Below are 24,083 nucleotides of genomic sequence, written 5' to 3' on the forward strand. Positions count from 1 at the left end.
CTCAGCATCGATGAGGTGTTGTTGTTGTAGGCCAGCTGCTGGTCACAGACCAAGCACCAAACCTAAATAGTACATGAAGTAATTCTAGTCTTATTTATACACACTATCACACTGGTGATATTAAAGTCCTGTTTGTGGCACATTAGTATATGTGAGGGGGCAAACTCCTCAAGATGGGTGGTGACCATGGTGGCCATTTAGAAGTCGGCCATCTTGGATACAACTTTTGTTTTTTCAATAGGAAGAGGGCCGTGTGACACATCAAACTTATTGGTAATGGTAATATCATATATATATCATATATCAAGGTGATCCCTCACGTGATCCAAATGTTTTTTAATCTGGTTAGTGTGCCAATTAGAAATGAGAAAATTACATTAAATACACATACATGCAGAGGTATCACAGTAAAAGCCATGCTTACTGTATTTCTAAAAAGGCACAAGTACTCACCAATAATAAACTGAGATGATTAAACAGGTTATTTAAACAGTTTCTATTTACATTTATGTTCTCCCCCTAAATCCATAGCTGTGTTGTTGTAAGCAGTTATCCTGTAGGTGAACAGTACTATCCCCCCACAGCAAGTGACCCTCTCCTTAACTCGTATTTAAATATTAACGGCAGGCTCCCCACACAGGTGTATGCTCCACACAATCATCAAGTATGTTAGCATGGAAAAAAACAGCTCTGACAGAGCCACAGCTCTTTGCTCTGCCGACATGCAGCTGCTTGCACGTTACACGCATGGAAAACCCACGGTTCTGCCCATGTCACACACCAGGCATGTGCGTTTTGTTTACCTCTCTAACTGAGCCCAGGACTGAGACTAATTTTACATATGTGCGTACTAATGCTGAAGGCGCTGCCATTAAAGACTGCTGCGGTCTGGATCATCTAAAAAGGTCCATGGTGCTGGCCATTTACCAAACTTCTCTGTGGATCACAGAGAGAAGAGACAATTACTGTGTAGCAGTGGGCAATATAGCTTCAAAAGTATATCGCAATACTTACGCAAATTTGCGATAATGATAATTCTGATGATATACAAACAAAATGCTAATTAGCAATGGGTGAGTTCAGATTACAGGTAGCAGCATTTAATAGTGCCAACATGAAAAATATTTTCCATCCTTCTTTTCCAACAAGTTACTGTCATCGATGACACAGTGATACTGACACAGCATCATTTCCAGTGCCACAGAATAACACAAATGGAAGCCCAAAAGTAGCCAACCAGTAGGGCAACAAAATAACTCAACAATTGTTCAGTGTTCCTTTTATTTGTTTTTTTGTTTTTTTTTTACAGAATGCTAATCTCACAGGAGCCAGGCTGCAGTATGTGTAAAGAGATTATGAGTTTCACAGCTTTTCTAAACCAGGGGTAGAGCAGTGCATAGATCAAAGGGTTTAGACATGAGTTAAAATAGAACAGATAGAGCAAAAAGGATACAGATGAACTATTGAGTAGGTCGTCCCTGGCAAGAGTAACACAATAATAAGGGCAGAAACACAGTAGAAACACAACTACAAGAACACCCAGAGTCCTGGCTGCCTTTAACTCTGATTTCTTTGTTGTTAGAGTCACTGAAAGCTGCAGAGCAGCAGCTGTAACATGAGAGCGCATGGCGCGAGCCTGAGACACAGCCACCACAAATACTCTCAGATACAGAACTACGATGACAGTAACTGGAACAAAAAAGGTTAAAAGAAGGTCAATCGTTCCTGTAATTAAGTCAACAACAATTGTACATTCTCCATAGCAGGAATTATGCTTCCCTGGTTGAGTTAGATCATCCTTTACAAACAGGCTGCTATAGAAAACAGAAGAGAGCCAACACAGACAGATAGAGAGTTTCACTCTTCTGTCTGTGATTCTGGTGGGGTAATGCAGAGGGTCACAAATAGCCACATAGCGGTCAATTGATATTAACACCATGTCTCCCACTGAGGTAGAGGTAACAATTAAAGACATATAATTGTACATAGAACAGGTGAGGTCACCGAGAAACCAGCAGGCTGTATTTCGGAGGATTTCTCCAGGCATCAACAGGAGACCAACAAGAAAGTCTGAGACAGCCAGAGAGAGGAGGAGGGTGTTAGTGGGTGTGTGAAGCTGCCTGCAAGAAGACACAAAAATTATTAAATTAACAGTCCTCAAATCGCTAAATTAAAGCAACCCAACAAACAATAAAACATTAGCTCTTGGTAAGAGAAAAACAGTTTTGATCATTTCTAATCGACCACTTCTATATCAGATGGTTTAATTGTATACACCACTGAGGTCACAAAAACATCTTAAGTCAGTTAGCTCACAGAATGTAGAAGCTACACACAGCTATTAAAAAAATAACAACAACTCTGCCTGTAGTGGGAGACTGAGATGATGACGAGCAGGTTGAGAGTCACAGTTAGCAGCGAGATGGAGGACAACACAACATGAAGGAACACAAATTCTGACAGAGGAGGTTTTTTGCAGGAGGTGTTGAAGAGTTGTGGAAAACAGAGCTCTGCCACATCCTGTGTATCCATTTTCAGAGAGACCTGTAGCTCTACGTAGCATTACAAACAGAATTAGTTATATAACTCACCCCTTCTCACTCCGCCCCTCGTCTTTTTCTCAATGTCAGTTGGATATCTATGTGCTCCATCCCTCACTGTGGATTTCAATTTCTTTTCTGCAGTACCCTTAGCTGTGTCTCTCTCTCCGATCTTTCTAACTGGTATACTCAGCCTTCTTCACCATTTACAACTTCTTTTTCTTCTAAAAAGAATGTCCTGCCTGATGCCAATATTTTCAGACTAAGTGACTTCTTACATTTATTTTATTTTATTTTTATTTGTTTTTGTTTCTAATGTCTCTGTAAAGCACTTTGAATCACCTTGTTGTTGAATTTTGCTCTACAAATAAACTTGCCTTGCCTTGCCTTACATTTGTGTGTCTCTAATGCCTGCTGAGGAGCCCTTCCACTTACATTACAAATTTTTGTTTGCCAAGACCAGGGTGAAATTTGTGCCAGAGTTAAATTCTACTTCAAGTTGGCACTTGTTTGCCATTTGACTTACAATGTAATAATGTTGAATTTCAAAAGCAAAAATGTTCTCAGTAACAAAAAAAACCCCACATACATATCAAACTTGGAAAACAGGCTGCTTTGATGGTGGACTATTTCTGCCTTTTGTGGCATATCATCTGTAGAATCTATACTCCTTTGAGTTGCTTGAAGACGTTTCACCTCTCATCCGAGAAGCTTCTCGGATGAGAGGTGAAACGTCTTCAAGCAACTCAAAGAAGTCCAGACGCTTTTCTTTCCAAGCTCCTTAGACTACGATGACCTGGATGACTGAGAACCTTCACAGACATATCTATACTCTGCTTTTACCCATCTCTAAATCTCTGTACAGGAAGTGAGTGAAGTCTGTTTACTGAGATCAGCGGCAGCACTTTCAGAGTTTGAGAGCTAATAAAATTCAAAAAACGATCCAGAACCTCATAAGTCAAGACTATGTTGATGTGGCCAAATAATACTCTGTTTGAAAATACAGCTGTTACATTATCTGAGTTTTTTTTTCATTGTGTTGGCTAAAATAATTTTATGTTCACAATATTATTGCAGTATCTAGAGAAAATGTAAAAGATAAAAATTAATTTCACCCAGAGCATTTTTTTTTTACTTTGTTTATTGCAATGTTGGATGGATCAAGAGGTTTAGCCTGGGGCAATCTGAGCTAGTTAAACACAAATTATCAATTGAGAATAAACAATTTAATAGAATGTGTCATATCTTTTTTGAAGGTAAAAAGATGAATTCTATGACGACCACCAGAATATCCAAAAATATGTTTAAATTCTCTACAGTCCTTTGTTTTTGCTTTTTCCAAACATATCTTGCCCCGAAATCAGTTGCGATTACAAGAATAAAAAAAAAACAAATAAACAACGAACTGTAGTGGCTATATTATCCTTGCTGAGTTTTCACTTCATTGTACATTTATAATAATCACATTTGGGACAGACAAGCAACTAGTTTTATGCCTCGGTTTGTTAGCAACAACGACGGTGAAACCATTATGTTGGCTCCGCCAGCCACTTGTTTATTTTCCACATAAACCTTTCACAATAAAGCTCAACATCCTTGAGACTTTTCAAAATAAACTGAAATAATGATAAAATGTAAAATATTCTCAAACATCAATTTTCTGAATATGCATCAAACAAGTTACCTCAAGTATGAACATGAAAAGTAAATGTGTGTATAGTGCGTGTAGCATGCTCCTGACTCTGACTGAGAACATTGTCAGGTGGTGAAAAGAATACCACTGGCATGTCTTCTTTGGAGGAAGCAGTCTAGGGACAAGGGCGATGACTCGTCTATCTCCAGGGTGAGGCAGTTAAACAACAACTCCTTGGTGGCAGGGCCCCTGGGGTGGATGAGGTTCGTCCTGAGTTCCTGAAGGGTCTGGATATTGTAGAACTGTCTTGGTTTACGCGCGTCTACAATGTTTTGTGGAGATAAGGGGTCGTACCTATTGATTGCCAGACTAGGGTGTTGGTACCCATTTTTAAGAAAAGGGATCAAAGGGTGTGTTCCAACTATAGCCAACCCAAAAATGCTGATTCTGCTCATTTGGAAGTACAGTTTTCAGTGGGAGAAACTTTGGGAAGGTTGGGGAAACCCGCAGTCAGCTCAGACTGAAGTTGGATGAGTGATGAAATGTTTCTCCCAAAGAAAACGCTATGTCCAGTACAGAAAGAACCTTTTGGGATTTACTTATCTGGATGATTGAGCATGCATCAAGATATAGATTTTGTGCGCTTGTCAACCAGCGTGAGGCCTGTTACAATTGCTCCTGCTTTTTTCTCTTTAGTTTAGCTTTTTTCTTACTTATTCTTTTTCTTTACTTGGACTTTGGTCTGTTTGAATCTCTTTCGTTCAGTCATGTGGATCGAGAGAATTTTTGTTCTGCTTGTGACCGCAGAACTGTTACCTTTATTGAGCAATGGGACCACAACACAACTACTACATACACACAGGCTGCTTACTCGAGAGATCAGCTGATCGCACTGATGTCGCCTGCTCATTGGTCAGAACCACAGATGTACCAGCTGAAATCTGGAGGAAAACACACCGAGGATGCAGAGGTGGAGGACAGAAGAGGACAAGGAAGGAGACGGTGAGACAGCAGTATTTCTGACTTCTCCACGGAGTCAGAGGAAATACCGGGAGTGTAGCTCGATGTGTTTCACTGAATCATGGATGCACCAGGATATTCCTGACCACAACGCATTCGTGGAAGGCTTCCACGCTGTTCGGGCAGACAGGGACAGCGCCGCAAACGGTAAGGTGAAAGGACGGGGGCTTGCTGTTCTTGTTGACAACCGTTGGTGTAACCCTGCCCACGTAACAATCAAAGAAAGGATTTGCTGCCCGGACATTGAACTGTGCACTGTCTCCCTCTCTCTCCACATAGTTGCCTCCGGTGAAAGTCCTGACACCTCTCCCCCACATATTACTGTCACTCATGACCAGGTTCAGAAGCAAATGAGGAGACTCCACTCAGGCAAGTCTGCTGGACCAAACAGGGTGAGTCCCCGTGTCCTTAAGGCCTGCACCTCCCAGCTTTGTGGAGTCTTTCATAAACTGTTCATGTTGAGTCTGAGTCTACAGGGGGTCCAAGTGCTGTGGAAGACATCATGCCTCATCCCTGTACCAAAGACGCAGTGGCCCCCAGCATTACAGGCCTGTGGCACTGACCTCCCACATTCATGAAGATTCTGGAAGGACTTATCCTGGACCAGCTCCAACCCATAGTCAGACCACATCAGGATCCCCTTCAGTTTGCTTACCAGCCCCGCCCTGAGGACACCATCATCTACCTGCTCCATTGTGTCTACACCCATCTGGACCAGCCGGTGAGCACTGTGAGGGTCATGTTTTTTGACTTTTCCAGTGCATTCAACACCATCAGGCCAACCCTCCTGGGTGATAAGCTAACATAAATGCTGACAGCGAAGACCACAATATGTGCGTTTTCCACATTGTGTGTCTGACAAGGTAATCATAGGGAGGGAGCTCAATGGAGCGCTTTGGGGGCTTTGAGGTGGTGACCACCAGGGCCACCACAAGGGAACGTCCTCTCCCCCTTCCTCTTCACCCTCTACACCACAGACTACAGCCACTGCACAAAGACCTGCTATCTTCAGAAGTTTTCTGATGACTCTCCGGTGGTTGGATGCATCAGCAGGGGTGATTAGTCAGAGTACCGGGCTGACCAGGTTGATTCCTTTGTTACATGGTGCAAGCAGAAACATCTGCAGCTCAACGTGGCAAAGACCAAGGAATTGATGGTGGACTTAACCCCTGTTTCAATCCAGGGGATCAATGTGGACATTGTGGAGGACTATAAATACCTTGGAGTATACATAGACAATAAACTGGACTGGGTTAAAAACAACACTGCACTTTACAGGAAAGGCTAGAGTCATCTCTATTTTCTGAGGCGGCTGAAGTCCTTCAACATCTGTCAGACAATGCTCAGGATTTGTCTGTGAGTCTGTTGTGGCCAGTGCTATCCTCTATGTGGTTGCATGCTGGGGGAGCAGGTTAAGATTCGCAGATGCCAACAGACTCAATAAATTGATCCACAAGGCCAGTAATGTTATGAGGATGGAGCTGGATTCCCTTAAGGTGGATGTTGTCCAATTTAAAGACAATGTTGGATAATATCTCCCACCCACTCCATGACATGCTTGCTAGCCACAGGAGCACGTTCAGTGAGAGACTGAGATTATCAAAAAGCACCACTGAACAACACAGGAAATTATTCTGCTAGTGGCCATCTCCCTGAACAACTCCTCCATCTTGTACACTGTAAACACTACAATAGTTTCATCCTTTTTGCACACACTCTTTTCTACTCAGTAATGTTGCTGTCAGTATTCTTGATATTTATTTACAATCACCTCTGTCAATCCTTGATATATATTATTGAGTGATTTGTATGTATTGTGCTATTTCTTAAATGTGTAAATCTGCGACATATTGTATTGTTAAATGGCCTAGTCTGTTTCTGTTACTGTTCTGGAGCAACTAAACCTACATAATTTCCTTAGGGATTAATAAAGTATACTGATTTTGATTCTGATATAGGGGGATCACACTCCTCAGCCTCCCTTGGAAAGATACAGGAGGAACAATGTGCTCCACTTGGAGCAGGAACTCGTTCCTAACCCAGAGTGAGCACCCCACCCTTTTCCTGGTTGTGGAACATTGGGCCATCTCTTTATTCTCTTGAGGATACTGGAGGATGCATAGAGTTTGCCCCACCAGTCTATATGTGTTTTGTGGATTTGGAAAAGGCATTTGGCCGTGTCCCTCGGAGTGTCCGGTAGGGAGGTGCTCCAGGAGTATGGTGTGTGTCTGGTCATTGTTACAGGCAATTCAATTCGTTGCAAAATCTTGGTCCACATAGCTGTCAATACATTGGACTTGTTGCCGGTGGGTGATGGACTTCACCAGGGCTGCCCTTTGTCATCTTTGTCACTGATTCTGTTCATAATTTTCATGGACAGAATTTCTAGGTGTAGCCAAGTGGCGGAAGGCTTCCACTTGGGCAGTCTCAGAATGTCATCTCTGCTTTTTGAGATGACATGGTTCTTTTGGCTTCATCAGGTGATGGCCTCCAGCTCGTACAGGAATAGTTCGCAGCCAAGTGGGAATGAGAATCAGCTCATAGAACGCAAGTACAGACTTGCGTACTTGAGAATTGAGTCTTCGGCCGGAGTCTTCGAATTTGGACAGCCTTCGTCGGTCGCTGTGACATAATTGGCCTACAAATGTGGCCTCAGGAGGATGCGGTCCCTGAATTTTTGGACAGCTCATATAAACCTTTATGAACTGTATATTCTTAGCCCCTCATTTGTGCTTTGGTTTTTGGAAGTTGTTTCTTTACTGATCTTTTCCTGTCTTCTGTTATTAGACTTGAGATATGACTGCACTATGCTGTTGCTGATGACTCCAGTAATGTCTGTATTTCTTGAAAGATCACATCCCCCAAACTTAGTTTAGAGCAGCGGTCCCCAACCCCCGGGCTACGGGCCGGTACCGGTCCATGAGTCGTTTGGTACCGGGCCATGAGAGTTGAGGCTCGGGTGTGAAATGTATGGTTTTCAGGGTTTTTATCGGTTTTTAGCGTTATTTTGTTATCATTTTCATTATTAACTCGGTTTTCCTGGGTCTTTTCCCATGTGTTATGAATAAATCTTTTTTTCGGTACCGGTACTAGTTTTATTTTGTTGTATTTATCCGCGACACCTTAAAGGCCGGTCTGTGAAAATATTGTCAGGCATAAACCGGTCCGTGGCGCAAAAAAGGTTGGGGACCGCTGGTTTAGAGGGTCTACATTGTCTGCACTGTATATAGTGAAGTTTTTGAACAGTGAAATTTGTGCTCAAATAAATTTGCACATCATTAGAATGAAAGTTATTGGCCATGTTTGCATAGCCCTTTTTTTAAAATATACATGACATATTGTGTGTTGGGTGGTGGTCAGGGCTATCCAGATTGACATCCTCCCCTCTCTGGTGGGGAGGGGGCCTGAGATTGTCTAAATTGGAGTCTGATCTATACGCAGTGCAGAAAAAAATGTTTTAAGAAAGCAAATAAGTTGGTGTTCCAAAAAATATGATTGTTTGCTTGTAGGACACGAGGAGAGATGAGTCCTCCGTCACAGATGGTGTGGTCAGTGAAGATGGTCACCTGCAGGTTCAAGCTCATTGCATCTCCAACCCACATCCACTGCCACTGTACTTAAGGGAAGTTAAAGACTTTCTTCTGCACTTACATTTGGATCACCTCGATCCATGATAGTCATTCAGGCAGTAATGCCTGGACTGGAAACAAGCCATCCTTAAAATATTACAACATTCCAGCTCCTGTGTTTGAATGAAAAAAAAAGTGTTATTTAAACTAGAGACTGCACTTGTGACTGAACAATAAATAAAAATTTTATTTTGATTATATAAGTAATGTAAGTACAAAAAAAAGCTGTGGAAAGCCTAAACTTAGTTTCAGAATAATTAAATCTGAGACTTTGTTTCATTGTAAGATTATAACAATGATGGCAATATAATTGTTTGTTGTTCAGCAGAACAGTGTCCAGTATGTTGGCTATTATACTTTTTTGCATTTGAAAATAAAAGTTGGGCTGATTTTAACATCATTACAAAAAGTGTTGTTAATTATTTTTTAATCATATTCAGGTTACCACAAATTGGTTTTTAATTTAGTTGAACTTGAAATGTTTGTCAGTAGGTAAACAATTAGTATTGCACAGTCAGAAATATCAAGTTATTCTTAATACTGCAGACTTGCAATGAATAAGTTATCCTAACAGTCATCTTAAGTAAGCTTTACTTAGTTATGCATAGCTTTTTTGAGTTCTGGAAACTAAATAGGTTTTATACTCTGTACTCAAAGTGAATAAGTTGCAAAACCTTAGTCGTCTTAAGTCAACTTTACTCAATTTTTTTTGAGGCAACAAGTTTGCATAGTTTTTACAGTGCAGTCTTTCACATTGAAAGGAGCCAGTTTAGATTGCTTGGGCATGACACACTTGGAGGAGACCCTGGAGCAGGCACTGGAAATGCTTGAGGTTACATCTCTCAGCTGGTTTAGGAATGCCTCTTAGAGCGTTTAAGTTGCTTAAAGTATTACAAAACTATATATTAACATAATCATAAGACAAATACTTTAGTTTTCTATTTGTAAAAAACAGACAACAATATTTTAGGTTTTCTGAGGAAGTACTGTACTTTTGGTCATATGGGTCCACATTTTTGTTGCTGTTCAGATAAACTTAGTATGGTAGGCTGTCTTTTTTTCTGTCTAATTGATTGTAAACGTTTCTCCTTCCTTAACAGGAAAATGAAAGTCTATAGACACAATTAATAATATTATCCTGTAAATTAACACCTTCCACTATAAAGTCACAGGACTGAACGTCACAGAACGTTTGTTGCCCAGCTCCTTCATTACCATCTTTGTTTTACAATGAACCAAAGCCACTAACCACAAAACCACAAATAACATAACAAAACCACAAATACTTTTATATAGGGAATAATAACAGTAGTAGAAAGGTTGAATTCAGTTGGTTAATTCAGCAAAGTGCAGTGGAGTACTAGTCTTCTGAGAGAAATTAGGTTTTGTATATAGTGTTGTAAATAGTCTGGTCCATTTGTAAATAAGCACTGAAGCAGAAGGGGGTGAACTACCTATTTGTTGTTTTCTTTTGCTTGTTAAATTAGGGCGCTAACATTAGTGCTTGTCTTTTGTTTAGTTTTGTTTCATGCAGGGTTTAGGTAGCACTTTTTTGAAATAGCTTCTTTTGTTTATTATTTTGACCCTTGGTAACCCTGGAGTTAATGCTTTCAGTTTTGGTGTTATTGGTGGCAATAAACCTCACCTTTAACAGTATATTGGCTATTTGGGTCTGGCTTTGGGGACCCTTTTTAGCCTTTATGTTGCACTTGTGTACCCCTAGACCGGGATGTAACATGGACTCAGGAAAATATATTGTATAAAAGCAAGCAAAAAGTGCCAGCAGTGCAATGTAGGCTTTTGCCTATAGCTTGAGAGGAGCTTCATTTGGAGCTATTCAAGGGGCCAAAAACACAGTGACTTATTTAGAAAAAGATTTCCAATAACAAACCACATGGCCAAAGGTCACATACTTGATATTATTCAGTATTTTACAGCTTAGAGTTCAAATTGAAAATGATATATATTTTTTTACATATTTATGTACATTCTGAGTGCCTCATTCAGGAAAAACGTAAAAATTTCAACTTTGTTTTTTTGTGTTCTTCTGTTTTTAATCGTTGATAACACACTGGTAGTGTACAGTAATGCCAAACAACTACATACCAGATGTTGAAAAGAGACCAAAGAACATACAGCTGATTTTATGACAGTTTTGGAGCTAAAACAACAAAATGATTCCAGGCATCTTGCATAACATTATACGGGTTAAGGATAAAAATATATGTTCAGCAGATTTCACTTATTCACTCATTTAGGTCCTCTCTATAGTATGTTGGCCTCATGGGAGCCAGTGTGAAATATCTGAAGCATGACAATGTGTTTAATAGCTTTTCTAAACCAGGAGTAAAATAGTGCATAGATCAGAGGGTTCAAACAGGAGTTAAAATAGAAGAGATAACGGACAATTGATGTGGATGACTCACTGAGTGAGTCTTCCCCTGCAAGAGAGACGCAATAGTATGGACAGAAACACATGAGAAACACAACTATTAGAACACCAAGAGTCCTTCCTGCTTTCAACTCAGATTTCTTTGTTGTCAGATTCACTGAAAGCTGCAGTGTGACAGCTGTAACATGAGAGCGCATGGCACGGGCCTGAGACACAGCCACTACAAATACTCTCATATACAGAACTACGATAACAGAAATAGGAACAATAAAGGTTAACAAAAGATCAACAGTTCCTGCAATAAAGTTGATGACAAAAACACATTCTCCATAGCAGGAATTATGCCTTCCTGGTTGAATCAGCTCATCTTTTAAAAGGACACTATTCAATTCAATTCAATTCAATTTTATTTATATAGCGCCAAATCACAACAAAAGTCGCCTCAAGGCGCTTCATAGATACAGAGAAAAACCCAACAATCATATGACCCCCTATGAGCAAGCACTTTGGCGACAGTGGGAAGGAAAAACTCCCTTTTAACAGGAAGAAACCTCCGGCAGAACCAGGCTCAGGGAGGGGCGGCCATCTGCTGCGACCGGTTGGGGTGAGAGAGGGAAGACAGGATAAAAGACATGCTGTGGAAGAGAGACAGAGGTTAATAACAGATATGATTCAATGCAGAGAGGTCTATTAATACATAGTGAGTGAGAAAGGTGACTGGAAAGGAAAAACTCAATGCATCTTGGGAATCCCCCGGCAGCCTACGTCTATTGCAGCATAACTAAGGGAGGATTCAGGGTCACCTGGTCCAGCCCTAACTATATGCTTTAGCAAAAAGGAAAGTTTTAAGCCTAATCTTGAAAGTAGAGATAGTTTCTGTCTCCCGAATCCAAACTGGAAGCTGGTTCCACAGAAGAGGGGCCTGAAAACTGAAGGCTCTGCCTCCCATTCTACTTTTAAATACTCTAGGAACAACAAGTAGGCCTGCAGAGCGAGAGCGAAGTGCTCTAATAGGGTGATATGGTACTACAAGGTCATTAAGATAAGATGGGGCCTGATTATTTAAGACCTTGTATGTGAGGAGCAGGATTTTGAATTCAATTCTGGACTTAACAGGAAGCCAATGAAGGGAAGCCAAAACAGGAGAAATATGCTCTCTCCTTCTAGTCCCTGTCAGTACTCTTGCTGCAGCATTTTGGATTAGCTGAAGGCTTTTCAGTGAGTTTTTTGGACATCCTAATAATAATGAATTACAGTAGTCCAGCCTGGAAGTAATAAATGCATGAACTAGTTTTTCAGCATCACTCTGAGACAGGATATTTCTAATTTTAGAGATGTTGCGCAAATGGAAGAAAGCAGTCTTACATATTTGTTTAATATGTGCGTTGAAGGACATGTCCTGGTCAAAAATGACTCCAAGGTTCCTCACAGCGTTACTGGAGGCCAAGGTAATGCCATCCAGAGTATGAATCTGGTTAGATACCATATTTCTAAGATTTTCAGGGCCGAGTACAATAACCTCAGTTTTATCTGAATTAAGAAGCAGAAAGTTAGCGGCCATCCAGGTCTTTATGTCTTTAAGACATTCCTGCAGTTTAACTAATTGGTGTGTGTTATCTGGCTTCATGGACAGATAGAGCTGGGTGTCATCTGCATAGCAGTGAAAATGTATGCTATGTCTTCTAATGATGCTGCCTAAGGGAAGCATGTATAATGTAAACAGAATTGGTCCTAGCACTGAACCCTGTGGAACTCCATAATTAACCTCAGTGTGTGAAGAGGACTCTCCATTTACATGCACAAATTGGAGTCTATTAGATAGATATGATACAAACCACTGCAGTGCAGTACCTGTAATACCTACAGCATGTTCTAATCGCTCTAATAGGATATTATGGTCGACAGTATCGAACGCTGCACTGAGGTCTAGCAGGACAAGCACAGAGATGAGTCCACTGTCAGAGGCCATAAGAAGATCATTTGTAACCTTCACTAAAGCTGTTTCTGTGCTGTGATGAGCTCTGAAACCTGACTGAAACTCTTCAAATAAACCATTCCTCTGCAGATAATCTGTTAGCTGTTTGACAACTACTCTTTCAAGGATTTTTGATATGAAAGGAAGGTTGGAGATTGGCCTATAATTAGCTAAGACTGCTGGGTCTAGAGATGGCTTTTTGAGTAAAGGTTTAACCACAGCCAGCTTGAAGGCCTGTGGTACATAGCCGACCATTAGAGATAGGTTGATCATATTTAAGATCGAAGAATTAATCAATGGCAGGACTTCTTTGAGCAGTTTTGTAGGAATGGGGTCTAAAACACACGTTGATGGTTTGGAGGAAGTAATTATTGAAGTTAACTCAGAAAGATCAATTGGAGAAAAAGAGTCTAACTTAACATCAATGGTACTAAGAGTAGCTGTAGATAATATTACATCTGTGGGATGATTACTGGTAATTTTTTCTCTAATGATAAAAATTTTATTTGTGAAGAAGTTCATGAAGTCATTACTAGTTAACGTTAAAGGGATGGTTGGCTCAACAGAGCTCTGACTCTTTGTCAGCCTGGCTACAGTGCTGAAGAGAAACCTGGGGTTGTTCTTATTTTCTTCAATCAGTGATGAATAGTAAGATGTTCTGGCTTTGCGGAGGGCTTTCTTATAAAGCAGCAAACTATTTCTCCAGGCTAAATGATGATCCTCTAAATTTGTGACACGCCATTTCCTCTCCAGATTACGAGTCATCTGCTTTAGGGTACGTGTTTGAGAATTATACCACGGAGTCAGGTACTTCTGATTAGAGACCTTAGTTTTCACTGGAGCTACAGTATCCAGAGTCGTACGTAGTGAGGAGGTGAAATTATTAACAAGATAATCAACCTCTGTTGGGGTAGCGTTCAGATAGCTGCTCTGCTCTGTGTTGGTACAGGGCATTGAAGATGATAACAGTGGGTGGATTATATTCTTAAACTTAGTTACAGCGCTTTCAGAAAGACATCTACTTTGATAAAATCTACTCTCCACCGCTGTGTAATCAATTATTGTAAATGTAAATGTTATCAGGAAATGATCAGACAGGAGAGGGTTTTCAGGAAACACTGTTAAATGTTCAGTTTCTATGCCATATGTTAAAACAAGATCTAGAGTGTGATTAAAGTGGTGGGTGGGTTCTTTTACATTTTGAGAGAAGCCGATTGAGTCTAATAACAGACTAAATGCCGAGTCTCCAATTCAGTAATCCTGGCCTCCAGAGCTGCAAATATGCTACATTTGTTACAGATATCATTACTGCTAAAGGAGGCCGAGGAGTAACTAAACATCTGACACAATGAGCAAGAAAGTGCAGGAGGGACAGGTGAAGTAGCCATGGTGCTAACGAGTCGGCTATGAGCTAAGCTAGCGAAACAGTACAGAGACAGTGAGTGAATACTTTGGCTATAAATTAGGTAGTGAGTACACAGAAAGTGTGCTTCGGATGAAGCACGTGAAGATTATACTATGAAAGAAGAATGTATTTAAAAGTTGTTAATTAAATTGCTAAGCAAATAAGCTACTCAGAAACACCACTGTGTTTGAGCAGGAACAGGAAGTGATACTCTACCGCAGAGCGAGCGAACACCAAGTGACAGCGCCACCAAGAGATGGTGTCATATGAGATGTCTCGAACTACTGTACAAAACACAACAGAGCCAACACAAACAAACAGAACGTTTAACTCTTGTCACAGTAATTCTGGTAGAATAATGCAGAGGATAACAGATCGCCACATAGCGGTCAACTGATATGAGAACCATGTTTCCCACTGAAGCCGAGGTAATGATGAAAGACACATAATTAAAGAGAGAACACAAAAGGTTACCGAAAGCCCAGCAGGCTATTCCTAGGAAGATTTCTCCAGGCAGCAACAGGAGCCCCACAAGAAAGTCTGACACAGCCAAAGAGAGGAGGAGGATGTTAGTGGGTGTGTGGAGCTGCCTGGAATAAGTCAAAAAAGCACCATTACCAAAAAAATCTTCCCTAAAAATTAGAAACTTTATGTTAGTGCCACATAACTTGCCATAACATTATGTTAAATTTAACTTTGTAAAACAATTAAAATAACTTGTTTTGGAGAAAGGTGTAGTGGTGGTTTTCTGTACATCAGGTTTTGCACGATCATATTTCGAAAACTTCCCAAATTAAATCTAATAGAAAATGGAATCTGCCTGAAGTAGGAGACTGAGATGATGACAAGGAGGTTCAGAGCTATGGTGATTACAGAGATGGAGCACAGCAGGGTATTCAGGGGCACAGCTTCAGACCAGTGAAATGCTGGTCTCCTGCAGGAAGAGTTGAAGACTTCTGGAAAGCATATACTGTCCTTGTTCTCCATCATCTAGATGAGGATAAGAGTATCAGCAGACACAGTCTGTTTAAGCTTTCAAATCTGATGAAATTATCTGTTTCTGGACCTTCATTTCTCCCCTCCCCCTTTCTTATATGTTCTCAATGGACACTGACGTAACACAGCAGCGTGACTTTAATTATTTTCTGTCCAGTGAACTCTCTTCTCCATCTTACACTGGCTGTTGTTCTCCAGCATTAGTGCCCATGGAATTGGCAGCTTGCACATGTGGAAACACACCATTGGTGCTGACAGGTATGTAAAGGTTTTAGAGCAACATATGCTTTCTTCCAAATGGCATGTTTTTCAGGACAGGACTTGTATATTTCATTGAGACATTACTAAACCATATACTGCATCCATTACAGCAGCATAGCTTGGTAGTTGAACTGTCCAAGTGCTGAAGTGACTTGACTACAGTACAGACCGTTCACGAATTTAAATTATTTGGAGCATGATGAAAAATACAAGAGTCATGTTCTGGGACTTTGATGGACAGCTATCGGACAAGGATAGAATAGATCCTTCTCCCATGATCCAGCAACTGGTTCTCAGATGTTTTTAAGAAAAGGGGATGCAAAACTGTGAGATTTGTAATTCATTCATTCCAATTTTATGTACCTTCATACAGTGTACTCAAACATAAACTGGGGCTCAAGGGCTGAAAAAAAAAGTTCAAGTGGAAAGCTTATATGTAGTGCAGGATTCAGGAACAGTTCAGCAGTTCAGCCTATTAAGAAGAGGAGAGGTCTCTGGAGGTTGATCTGGGGGCAAGGCAAAGCAGAGGGGCAGGATACTATATAGTCTAGATTAGTGATGCAAAAGTCTCACGGTTCGGATCGGATCACGTTTTTTTCGTCACGGATCAGATCAATTTTCGGATCAGCAGAAAAAAAAGACAAAAATTTAACACGTCATTTACTTATTTAAGTATTTTTTGTCTATTAAAAACATTCAACTCAAGACTCCGTATGTTTCGGGCTATAAGCCGCTACTTTTTGCATAAGCTTTGAACCCTGCGGCTTTTAGTCAGGTGCGGCTTTTCTAAGGATCGTCCATGATTTTTGTGATATCGTAAGAGGATTTGTTTTGGTTGTTCCGCTGTTGTACGGCACTACGTTGCCTGGCGGAAGGGCATGTGATCAGACACACAAGAGTACAATGCTGGTCACATGTCCGTCCGGAGCGCGAAAAACAAACTTGATTAGCAAGAGCAAGAGGAGTATTACAGGAGCAAAGGAAGCTTTCATTCACAAGGACTGTTAACAAGCAAGGTGAATCAACCATCACGGTGAGAACCACTGGCCATGAGAGAACGACTTTCACTTGTGTGCTGGGCTGCACAGCATCAGGGTTTAAACTTCCACCAATGGTGATTTTTAAGCGGATTACTATGCCAAGAGAAGAGATCCCGAGCGGCATCTCTGTTAAAGTCAACAAGAAAGGATGGATGGTGGAAAGCGTAATGAAGGAATGGCTGCAAGAGTGCTATGGGAAGCGACCTGGAGGATTCTTTCGCCAAAAAAAGCGTTGCTTGTTGTGGACAGCATAAGGGCCCATATCACAGATTCTGTGAAAGCAGCCATTAAGAGCACAAACTCGATTCCAGCTGTGATTCCTGGAGGCACAACGAAGCACCTGCAGCCACTCGACATCAGTGTGAATCGTGCATTCAAAGTAGCACTACGCGTTCAGTGGGAGGCGTGGATGACGAGCGGCAATAAATCATTCACCAAAACTGGTTGCATGCGAAGAGCAAGTTTTGCCCAAGTCTGCCAGTGGATTCTGACAACGCGGATAAGTGTGAAAACATCCACAATCACCAACGGATTTCGAAGGGCAGGACTGCTGCATGATGGAGAGGAGGACACCGCCACGGCCCTTCAGAGGGTGTTCAACTCTGACACTGACAATGAGGATTTCTTTGGTTTTGAAAGCGACAACGAAGGAGAGAAGCGGAGAGTGGATGACGAAGCCATCCTGAGCCTGTTCGTTTCCGACACTGGTGAAGAGGACTTTATGGGTTTTAGTGCGCAGGAAGAAGAGAAAGATGGTGGTGAGTGACTGACTTTTCTTCTTGTTAAAGCCGTGTCACTGCACCTGAGCCTAAAAGGTAGGCCGAATCTATTTTTCTGGTGTGCTGTAGGTTATTGTTATACACTACATTTGTTACTCGTTTATAAAGCACAGTACATGTTTCGTACTTGTAATTACTGGTACTTGTACATATACATAAAAAGTTATACAAATATGTACCTGTAACTTGTTTTTCAAAATATTAATAAAAGGGATGTGTTCCCAAACAGCCATCTCTTTCCTGACAATTCCCTTTGTGCATATTCTCTTACATATGGTAAGTAAACATTAAAACACCTGTGGCTTTTAGTCAGGTGCGGCTAATGTATGTACAAAACAGGATTTTCCCCTGATTTTAGCTTGTGCGGCTAATATTCAGGTGCGCTTTGTAGTCCGGAAAATACGGTATATAAAAACAAATTAAGGTGCAATGTAGGGCAGTACAGGGCTTTCTATCTACCACTCCACTGTGATATAATGAGCGGTCACGGTCACGTAGCTTTCCGTTGCCCTGGAGGTCCACCCATTTGTAGTTAGGGTGTTCCAGATTAACTGGCGTCACAGATTAACTGGATTTGGTCGAACAGATGTGTGGCAGACTTGCGTTTCAGGAGCTGCTACCGACAAACCAGCAAAAAAACGCCAAATGTGTCATCTGTGACACTTGTGAGGTTTCTCAAACACACTCCGTCAGTCTTGGTGCTGTTGAACAACAAAATGTTTAAAAATGTCACAAGTTTACCTGGTGATATTCTCATTCAAGACGCGATCGCGAAAACAGCAAACAATTAACACCACGCCGATGTTGTTCACAGGACAGCAAGAGTAAACGATCGGGAGAATCTAGTCGTTGTTATTGTGGAGTGGGATCGTTTCGGATTACGGATCAACCCTGATCCGTTGCACCACTAGTCTAGATACTTGGGATCAGCTGACTCAGGCACAGGACAAACACACTCAAGGTTGGCTAGCTCAGCAAGAGGAAACACATTTTTAGTCTCTTGAGCAGCTTGCACAGGTTCAACAAACAAAACCACAAAGCTGACATCCAGAGTTGGCTTTGGGACTCTAACTTATGGTTTATGACCTCAGACTCTAGGATAATAGCCTCTGAGGTGTCTGGCAGAACCACAGTTACAGAGGAAGCAGATTATAGCATCACTATTATCCTGGGTGGCTCAGAGTCCGTAGGCACTAATAATACCAAGAGTATCAACATTAAACCAGTTCATCATATGTTACTACTGAGAGCCATGTTTCTTTTTTGTTGTTTGTGGCTGATGGGAAGAACATGAAGACAGCTGCAAATGGTTGCAGCTATGGAGAGGAGCTGGATAGCCTCAGCAGCAGTAAGCAGATGGCAGGTGAATCATAGAGGCAGGGAGTGTAATCCAGTAATCCAGGGCTGGTAAGAGAGCACAGAGGGTTAAACTAAGTAGGTCTTTTAGCTACTGACACACAAAGGATTTCTCTCAAGTTTTTAAATTTTATGTATTTATTTATTTTTGTCAAAACAGCTTCAGTAAGGATCTATGTCCTTTGAAATTTGAGGAAAGAGCTTGAACATTGGGCCATCATTGCATTTAAAGAAATTGTAGACTGCTGGGTTTATAGTTTTATTCATGTTCCATATCATTTCTTATAGGAAAACAAACAGACTTTATGGTGTAATTATTTTACATGCAGTTGTTTTTGTTTTTTTACTGTGTAAGAATATTCAAGAGAAACATTTTTCAAAAAATGCCTCTGTGTGCAAAATGGGTTTTAAAAACATAAAGAACTGTGGGATACTGTTTGTCAGTTATTTGGACAAGAGGAACAAACTTTGGCAGTTGTATCCCACTGTAACTTTAGTGTATAAAGAGCTAACTAGGGCTGGGTATCGTCACTGATTTCTAGAATCAATTTGATTCCGATTCACAAGGTCCCGAATCGATTCGATCCACGATTCGATTCGATTCAATTCAATTCGATTTGAATCTGGGAAATTTTGCCTCAGACAGGCAGAAATATTATAATTCAGATCAGTACATTTACATATTTTTGTATCTATAAAAAGGAAGCTGACACTCGCAAGACTTTATCAAAGGTGTGAGCATCACAGCAGATGCCTTTGTGTCAAAGCAGCTGAGGATAAAACACAGAAAAACATGAAGGTGGTTTTCCTGGCCTGGGATTTTATAAAAATATTCTGCAGTACATCAAAAATGAAAGAAAAGCATTAATCAACATATGAACATTACGTCTGAAGTTACAGCGGTTTTATTAGAGACACAGCTAAGCGTTTTGCATTTTGCATAATTTTAAAAGTTTAAATTTGTTCAGAAGCCGATTGAACAGCAGAAATTAGGTTTTCTTTTCGGAAGTAAGTAAAAGGAAAAAAAAAAACAGCGGCCGACAGCGCCGTAAACAACGGTAGACTTGTGCGTAACAAGCAAGCGAATAATGCAGAAAACTGATTTTTAGACGGGAAACTGTTCTTGAAGAGAGAGAGAGAGAAAGAGAGAGAGAGAGAGCTGTGCATGAAGTGTGATTTTATTGTGGTGGAAGCAAAACAGTAAAAGTCAGAGGGAATTCATGACGATGTTTATGTGAAGCTTAGTTTGGATCTTTTTTTGCTGCTGGTTTAGTCAATATTGTTTGGAGAGAGATCAAACTAACAGCTTTAGAATCAGCGCAAAAGGGGCGTAAACACAAAGCGCGGACCCGCCGAAACATCAGAATCAGCGAGCTGTCGGCTTTCAGCCCCGACCGTGTCCGTGCCGTCGGATGAGAAAGGCGACATCTCACTGATTCTGATCCGTCGGCGGGTCCGTGCTTTGTGTTTACGTCTTTGTGCAGAATCCATGTACCTGCCCTCATTTACTGTTTTAGCTGTTTGGTGGTTGTTTAAATTTTGTGAGGTTTAACCTGAGATTCTGGCGTTTTGGGCAAAATAAATTTATATTAAAAAATCGACGCAGGATTTTAATGAATCGATATCACGTTATCCAAGTCTGAATCGATTTTAATCGATAAATCAATTATCAAAACCCACCCCTAGAGCTAACATGTCCAAAATTTCAGGAGTAGTTAGTCATTATAAGAAGTGTTTGTGAACTAAAAATCAAGACTGTTGGATACTGTTTGTCCGTGATTTGAACAGCGTGTGCTCCCAACACAGGAGAAACAAATTCTACTGGGGAAACCTACCTTGGCACCACCGTTGTGCAGGTGAAGCCAAAGGCAAGATATGCTTCATTATACTTTCTATTCTTGTTATATCTTGTTGGAAACATATTTGGTGATGCTCCATCTTTTGTTTAGCATCCATTATGCTAGCAGTGTCCAAGTGTTCTTTTTTCTTTATTCATACCCCCACCCCCCACCCCCCGCAATGGTTCTGCACCCCCCTCCAGTGGCGGCGCCCCCCACATTAACATATTTTATTGTGTAAACTGTTGTCGGAACCATACTGAATTTAACCAGATACATATTTTATATAGTGAGAGAGAGAGATTATGGAAATGGCTAACAAAGAGCCATTATGATTCATCATACATTAAAATAGCAGACAAATCAACAATACAGTTCTTCCAATTAATGGCTAATTAATCTTGAGAAGATCTTGCTCTTGACGAAGGCGGTCGCACTTTTCTCCTCTCCTCCTCTCCCTTAGCTTCCCTGCTTAGCCTCTTGTGTCCTTGTCTAGTCTTGTGTTTTTTGTATTACTTTTCCCTGGAACACTCTCTCACAGTCTGTTCTCTAAAACCTAAAAGAGAATTATGGATTTGATCAACTGGTCCCTGAATGCAATTGACACCCTTTTCTCAACGAGAAGTCTGGGCTCGGGTGAGCCTGAGTGCTGAAGATATCTACCTATTCGGAACCATGATAACAGGGTTCTTGCTGATCGGAGCTGGCCTGGCCCTGGCTTATCGAAGAATTAAGGAAGAGGAACTGGCTGTTCAAACCCCCACAAGGCTGCCCGCTGGGATTGGAACGATGGGACGAGGCGTGAGTTCTCAAAATGGGCTCATTGAGTGCAGCACGGATAACATCTTGGAGAAGCTTAAGGCTGCCGTGAATACTCAGAATAAGACCTCTGAGCGCAAACTGGATTACATCTTGGAGAAGCTTACTGCGGTCGTGAGTTCTCAGAATCGGCTCTTTGAGCACAAGAATGACTACATCACGGAGCGTAATGTTGATAACATCACGGAGAAGCTCACGGCTCTCCAACGGGAGACTGAGAGACCAGTGTTGGACTGTTAGAACAGCTTTGAAATTCATATGAGTTGTTCGCACTAAAGTAAAAACCACCATCACTTCATGCGGATACCCCCTCGGCGCCAGCTGCGGTCTCAAGGCTGGAGCTGAACAACAACACCCTGATAACGGCTGTGTGTTGACTGTTCTTCACATTCTATGCAAGGCCACCTGGGTTAGCTGGAAGACTGTTTACTTGCCTGGCAGGGCGAAGGACACTGTCTCAGCTGAACTCTGGACACATACACACACACACACACACAGACATATATACACATGCAGATGTACACTCATCCCCCCTCCCACTCCAAACGCCTTCGACGCTTATTCCCCTCCGATGCTGACGGTGGATCAAGGAGACCAGCGCTTATGCTACAGGCCCTGATGTACTGTCTACACTGGCTGTCTCTCACCCTTTACCCATCCCTGTTGCTTGTCATGTGTTTCTTTGGTGTATTAAGAGTTTTTTCATGTGCTATGTGCAGAGGTGTTTTTTTTTTTGGACTATCAAAAAAAACAGTATCAACATCCTACATCATTATGAATGAAATGAACAACCATTATGAATGATATGTGCACTATTTGGAAGCAGCGTGCCCCCCTCCCCTTTCGAACGGTTATGTGTGAGCAACAACAGCAAGCAGGCGCACCGAGGGCCCTCACGCTCACTTTGATGGAATTTAGAAAACACATCTGTGCAAATTATAAGTCTATATTATATTGTCTTCTGTTTTTGTGTTTGTTGTAGGGCTGTCAGTGTATTCATGTTAATGCCTTCATCACAATTACCGCAATTAAAAATTTTAACGCAATAACCCATCTGGAGCCCAGAATGGACAAACTAAACTGGACAATTTGGTCGCTACCACTGTTGGGTGTGATGCTTTACAGTTTTCAGTAATGCAGTACCGTAACTTGTTACTATACTAAATTCAGTTTACATTGCAGTTAAAATTATGCCGCTACCTACCTTTCAAAGCTAACATTCTTCCCCCATAAAGATAATATTTGATGACATACCCTTACTAACAGTTTTTGACATGTTTATATCACTAAAGGTTATTTGTGATTAAAAAACATTATGAGATTTTCCAAGGGAAGTCACAATTAGTTTTCTAGGTAGATGGCACTGTCACAACCTTGATTCATGCTCAGACCATTTTTTTTTCTGTAACAAAGCCTGAAATATGATTGAAAAAGCTCAGGTCTGAAAAGAGAAACAAGGTTTACGCCTAGAAGGCATTCAAGAGGGAAGGATTAAATACTTTGAGTGAAAAGCTGAATTCACTCTTGCCTAGTGTATCTTACTCGTTTGTTTTTCAATTACCACGTAGAATGTCTTCAGTTTTCTAGTTTTTATTAAAAAGATATGGAATTATCAAACTACTTCAGTAAATTTTACTTTTATTTTAAATTTTATTTTCTTCCTCAGTCATATACTGCAATCATAATTAATACAATTGATCTATTACTATAAATGATTATAAACATTATATTCAATAAAACTGTGTTGTGAAATAAATAGGATCGAATTTATAATTAATCTAATACATTTAGATTCATCAGTCTAATCATATTAATCTCTCTATGCAATTTACATAGCAGGCCACATTCAACATATGCATAAGTGTTACTAGTTAAATAATGCCACTCAATTATGTCATAATTGTAGTGTATTCATAATTGTCTCTGGTACATTTGTTGTATGGGCAGTATGTGTTCATTGTTTGATTGTGTAATTACGTGTTACGCACTGGCAATGCATGCCGGGAGATGGTAATACAGGAAGTAAAAGAGATGGTCTTACCGCACACAGTGGTCCCACGTACTTAATCAGATTCAGAGTAAGAATCTCACAATAATGACACTTTTCTCCCAGTTTAAGAGATTCTAAAAGGAAGGAAAGATTTTTAAGGACTGGAAAAGAGGTTTGATCTGCTGCTGTTTCTAAAGACAGCCATAATTCAAAGTCAGTTTCAGCAACAAGTGAATCTAATTATTTCTTTAAACTGAAATTTGCACTCTTGATGTTTACATTTATTTAACTGTCATAATTCAATAATATAATTTTTATTGAAACAAGGTGATAAAAATGTGTATTTCCAGACTATTGGATGTATCAATTGACTGGTTGAACATCTTACTGGAACAGGTTTCATTACATTT

At 40.7% G+C, this 24,083-nt stretch overlaps 2 protein-coding genes across 2 annotated transcripts; both read right to left on the reverse strand.

Moving 5' to 3' along the window:
* Window positions 1-1,303: 1,303 nt before the first annotated feature.
* On the reverse strand, window positions 1,304-2,591 carry LOC146371058 (trace amine-associated receptor 13c-like). Its single transcript, XM_084908759.1, has 2 exons — window positions 2,333-2,591; window positions 1,304-2,120 (listed from the first exon to the last, which is right to left on the reverse strand). The coding sequence occupies exons 1-2, from the start codon at window positions 2,530-2,532 to the stop codon at window positions 1,304-1,306; spliced, it is 1,017 nt and encodes a 338-aa protein (XP_084764885.1). The 5' UTR covers window positions 2,533-2,591.
* Window positions 2,592-11,087: 8,496 nt separating this feature from the next.
* On the reverse strand, window positions 11,088-15,584 carry LOC146371059 (trace amine-associated receptor 13c-like). The gene is made up of 3 exons (XM_084908755.1): window positions 15,415-15,584; window positions 14,881-15,184; window positions 11,088-11,600 (listed from the first exon to the last, which is right to left on the reverse strand). Exons 1-3 carry the CDS (start codon window positions 15,582-15,584, stop codon window positions 11,088-11,090), a joined length of 987 nt encoding a protein of 328 aa, XP_084764881.1.
* Window positions 15,585-24,083: the final 8,499 nt, after the last annotated feature.

Source organism: Perissodus microlepis, chromosome 16 (genome assembly GCF_051167445.1).
Source record: "Perissodus microlepis isolate ML-2025 ecotype Zambia chromosome 16, ASM5116744v1, whole genome shotgun sequence".
In the NCBI taxonomy this organism is placed as follows: Eukaryota; Metazoa; Chordata; class Actinopteri; order Cichliformes; family Cichlidae; genus Perissodus; species Perissodus microlepis.

Excerpts from the sequence above, each read along its gene's own strand:
- LOC146371058 (XM_084908759.1), bottom strand. The coding sequence starts at position 2,532 with ATGGATACACAGGATGTGGCAGAGCTCTGTTTTCCACAACTCTTCAAC. Across the intron at positions 2,121-2,332 it reads TATTTTTTTAATAGCTGTGT|GCAGCTTCACACACCCACTA; the intron begins GTAGCTTCTACA and ends GTCTTCTTGCAG.
- LOC146371059 (XM_084908755.1), bottom strand. The coding sequence starts at position 15,584 with ATGATGGAGAACAAGGACAGTATATGCTTTCCAGAAGTCTTCAACTCT. Across the intron at positions 15,185-15,414 it reads ATCTCAGTCTCCTACTTCAG|GCAGCTCCACACACCCACTA; the intron begins GCAGATTCCATT and ends GACTTATTCCAG. Across the intron at positions 11,601-14,880 it reads GGCTCTGTTGTGTTTTGTAC|AATAGTGTCCTTTTAAAAGA; the intron begins AGTAGTTCGAGA and ends TGAATTGAATTG.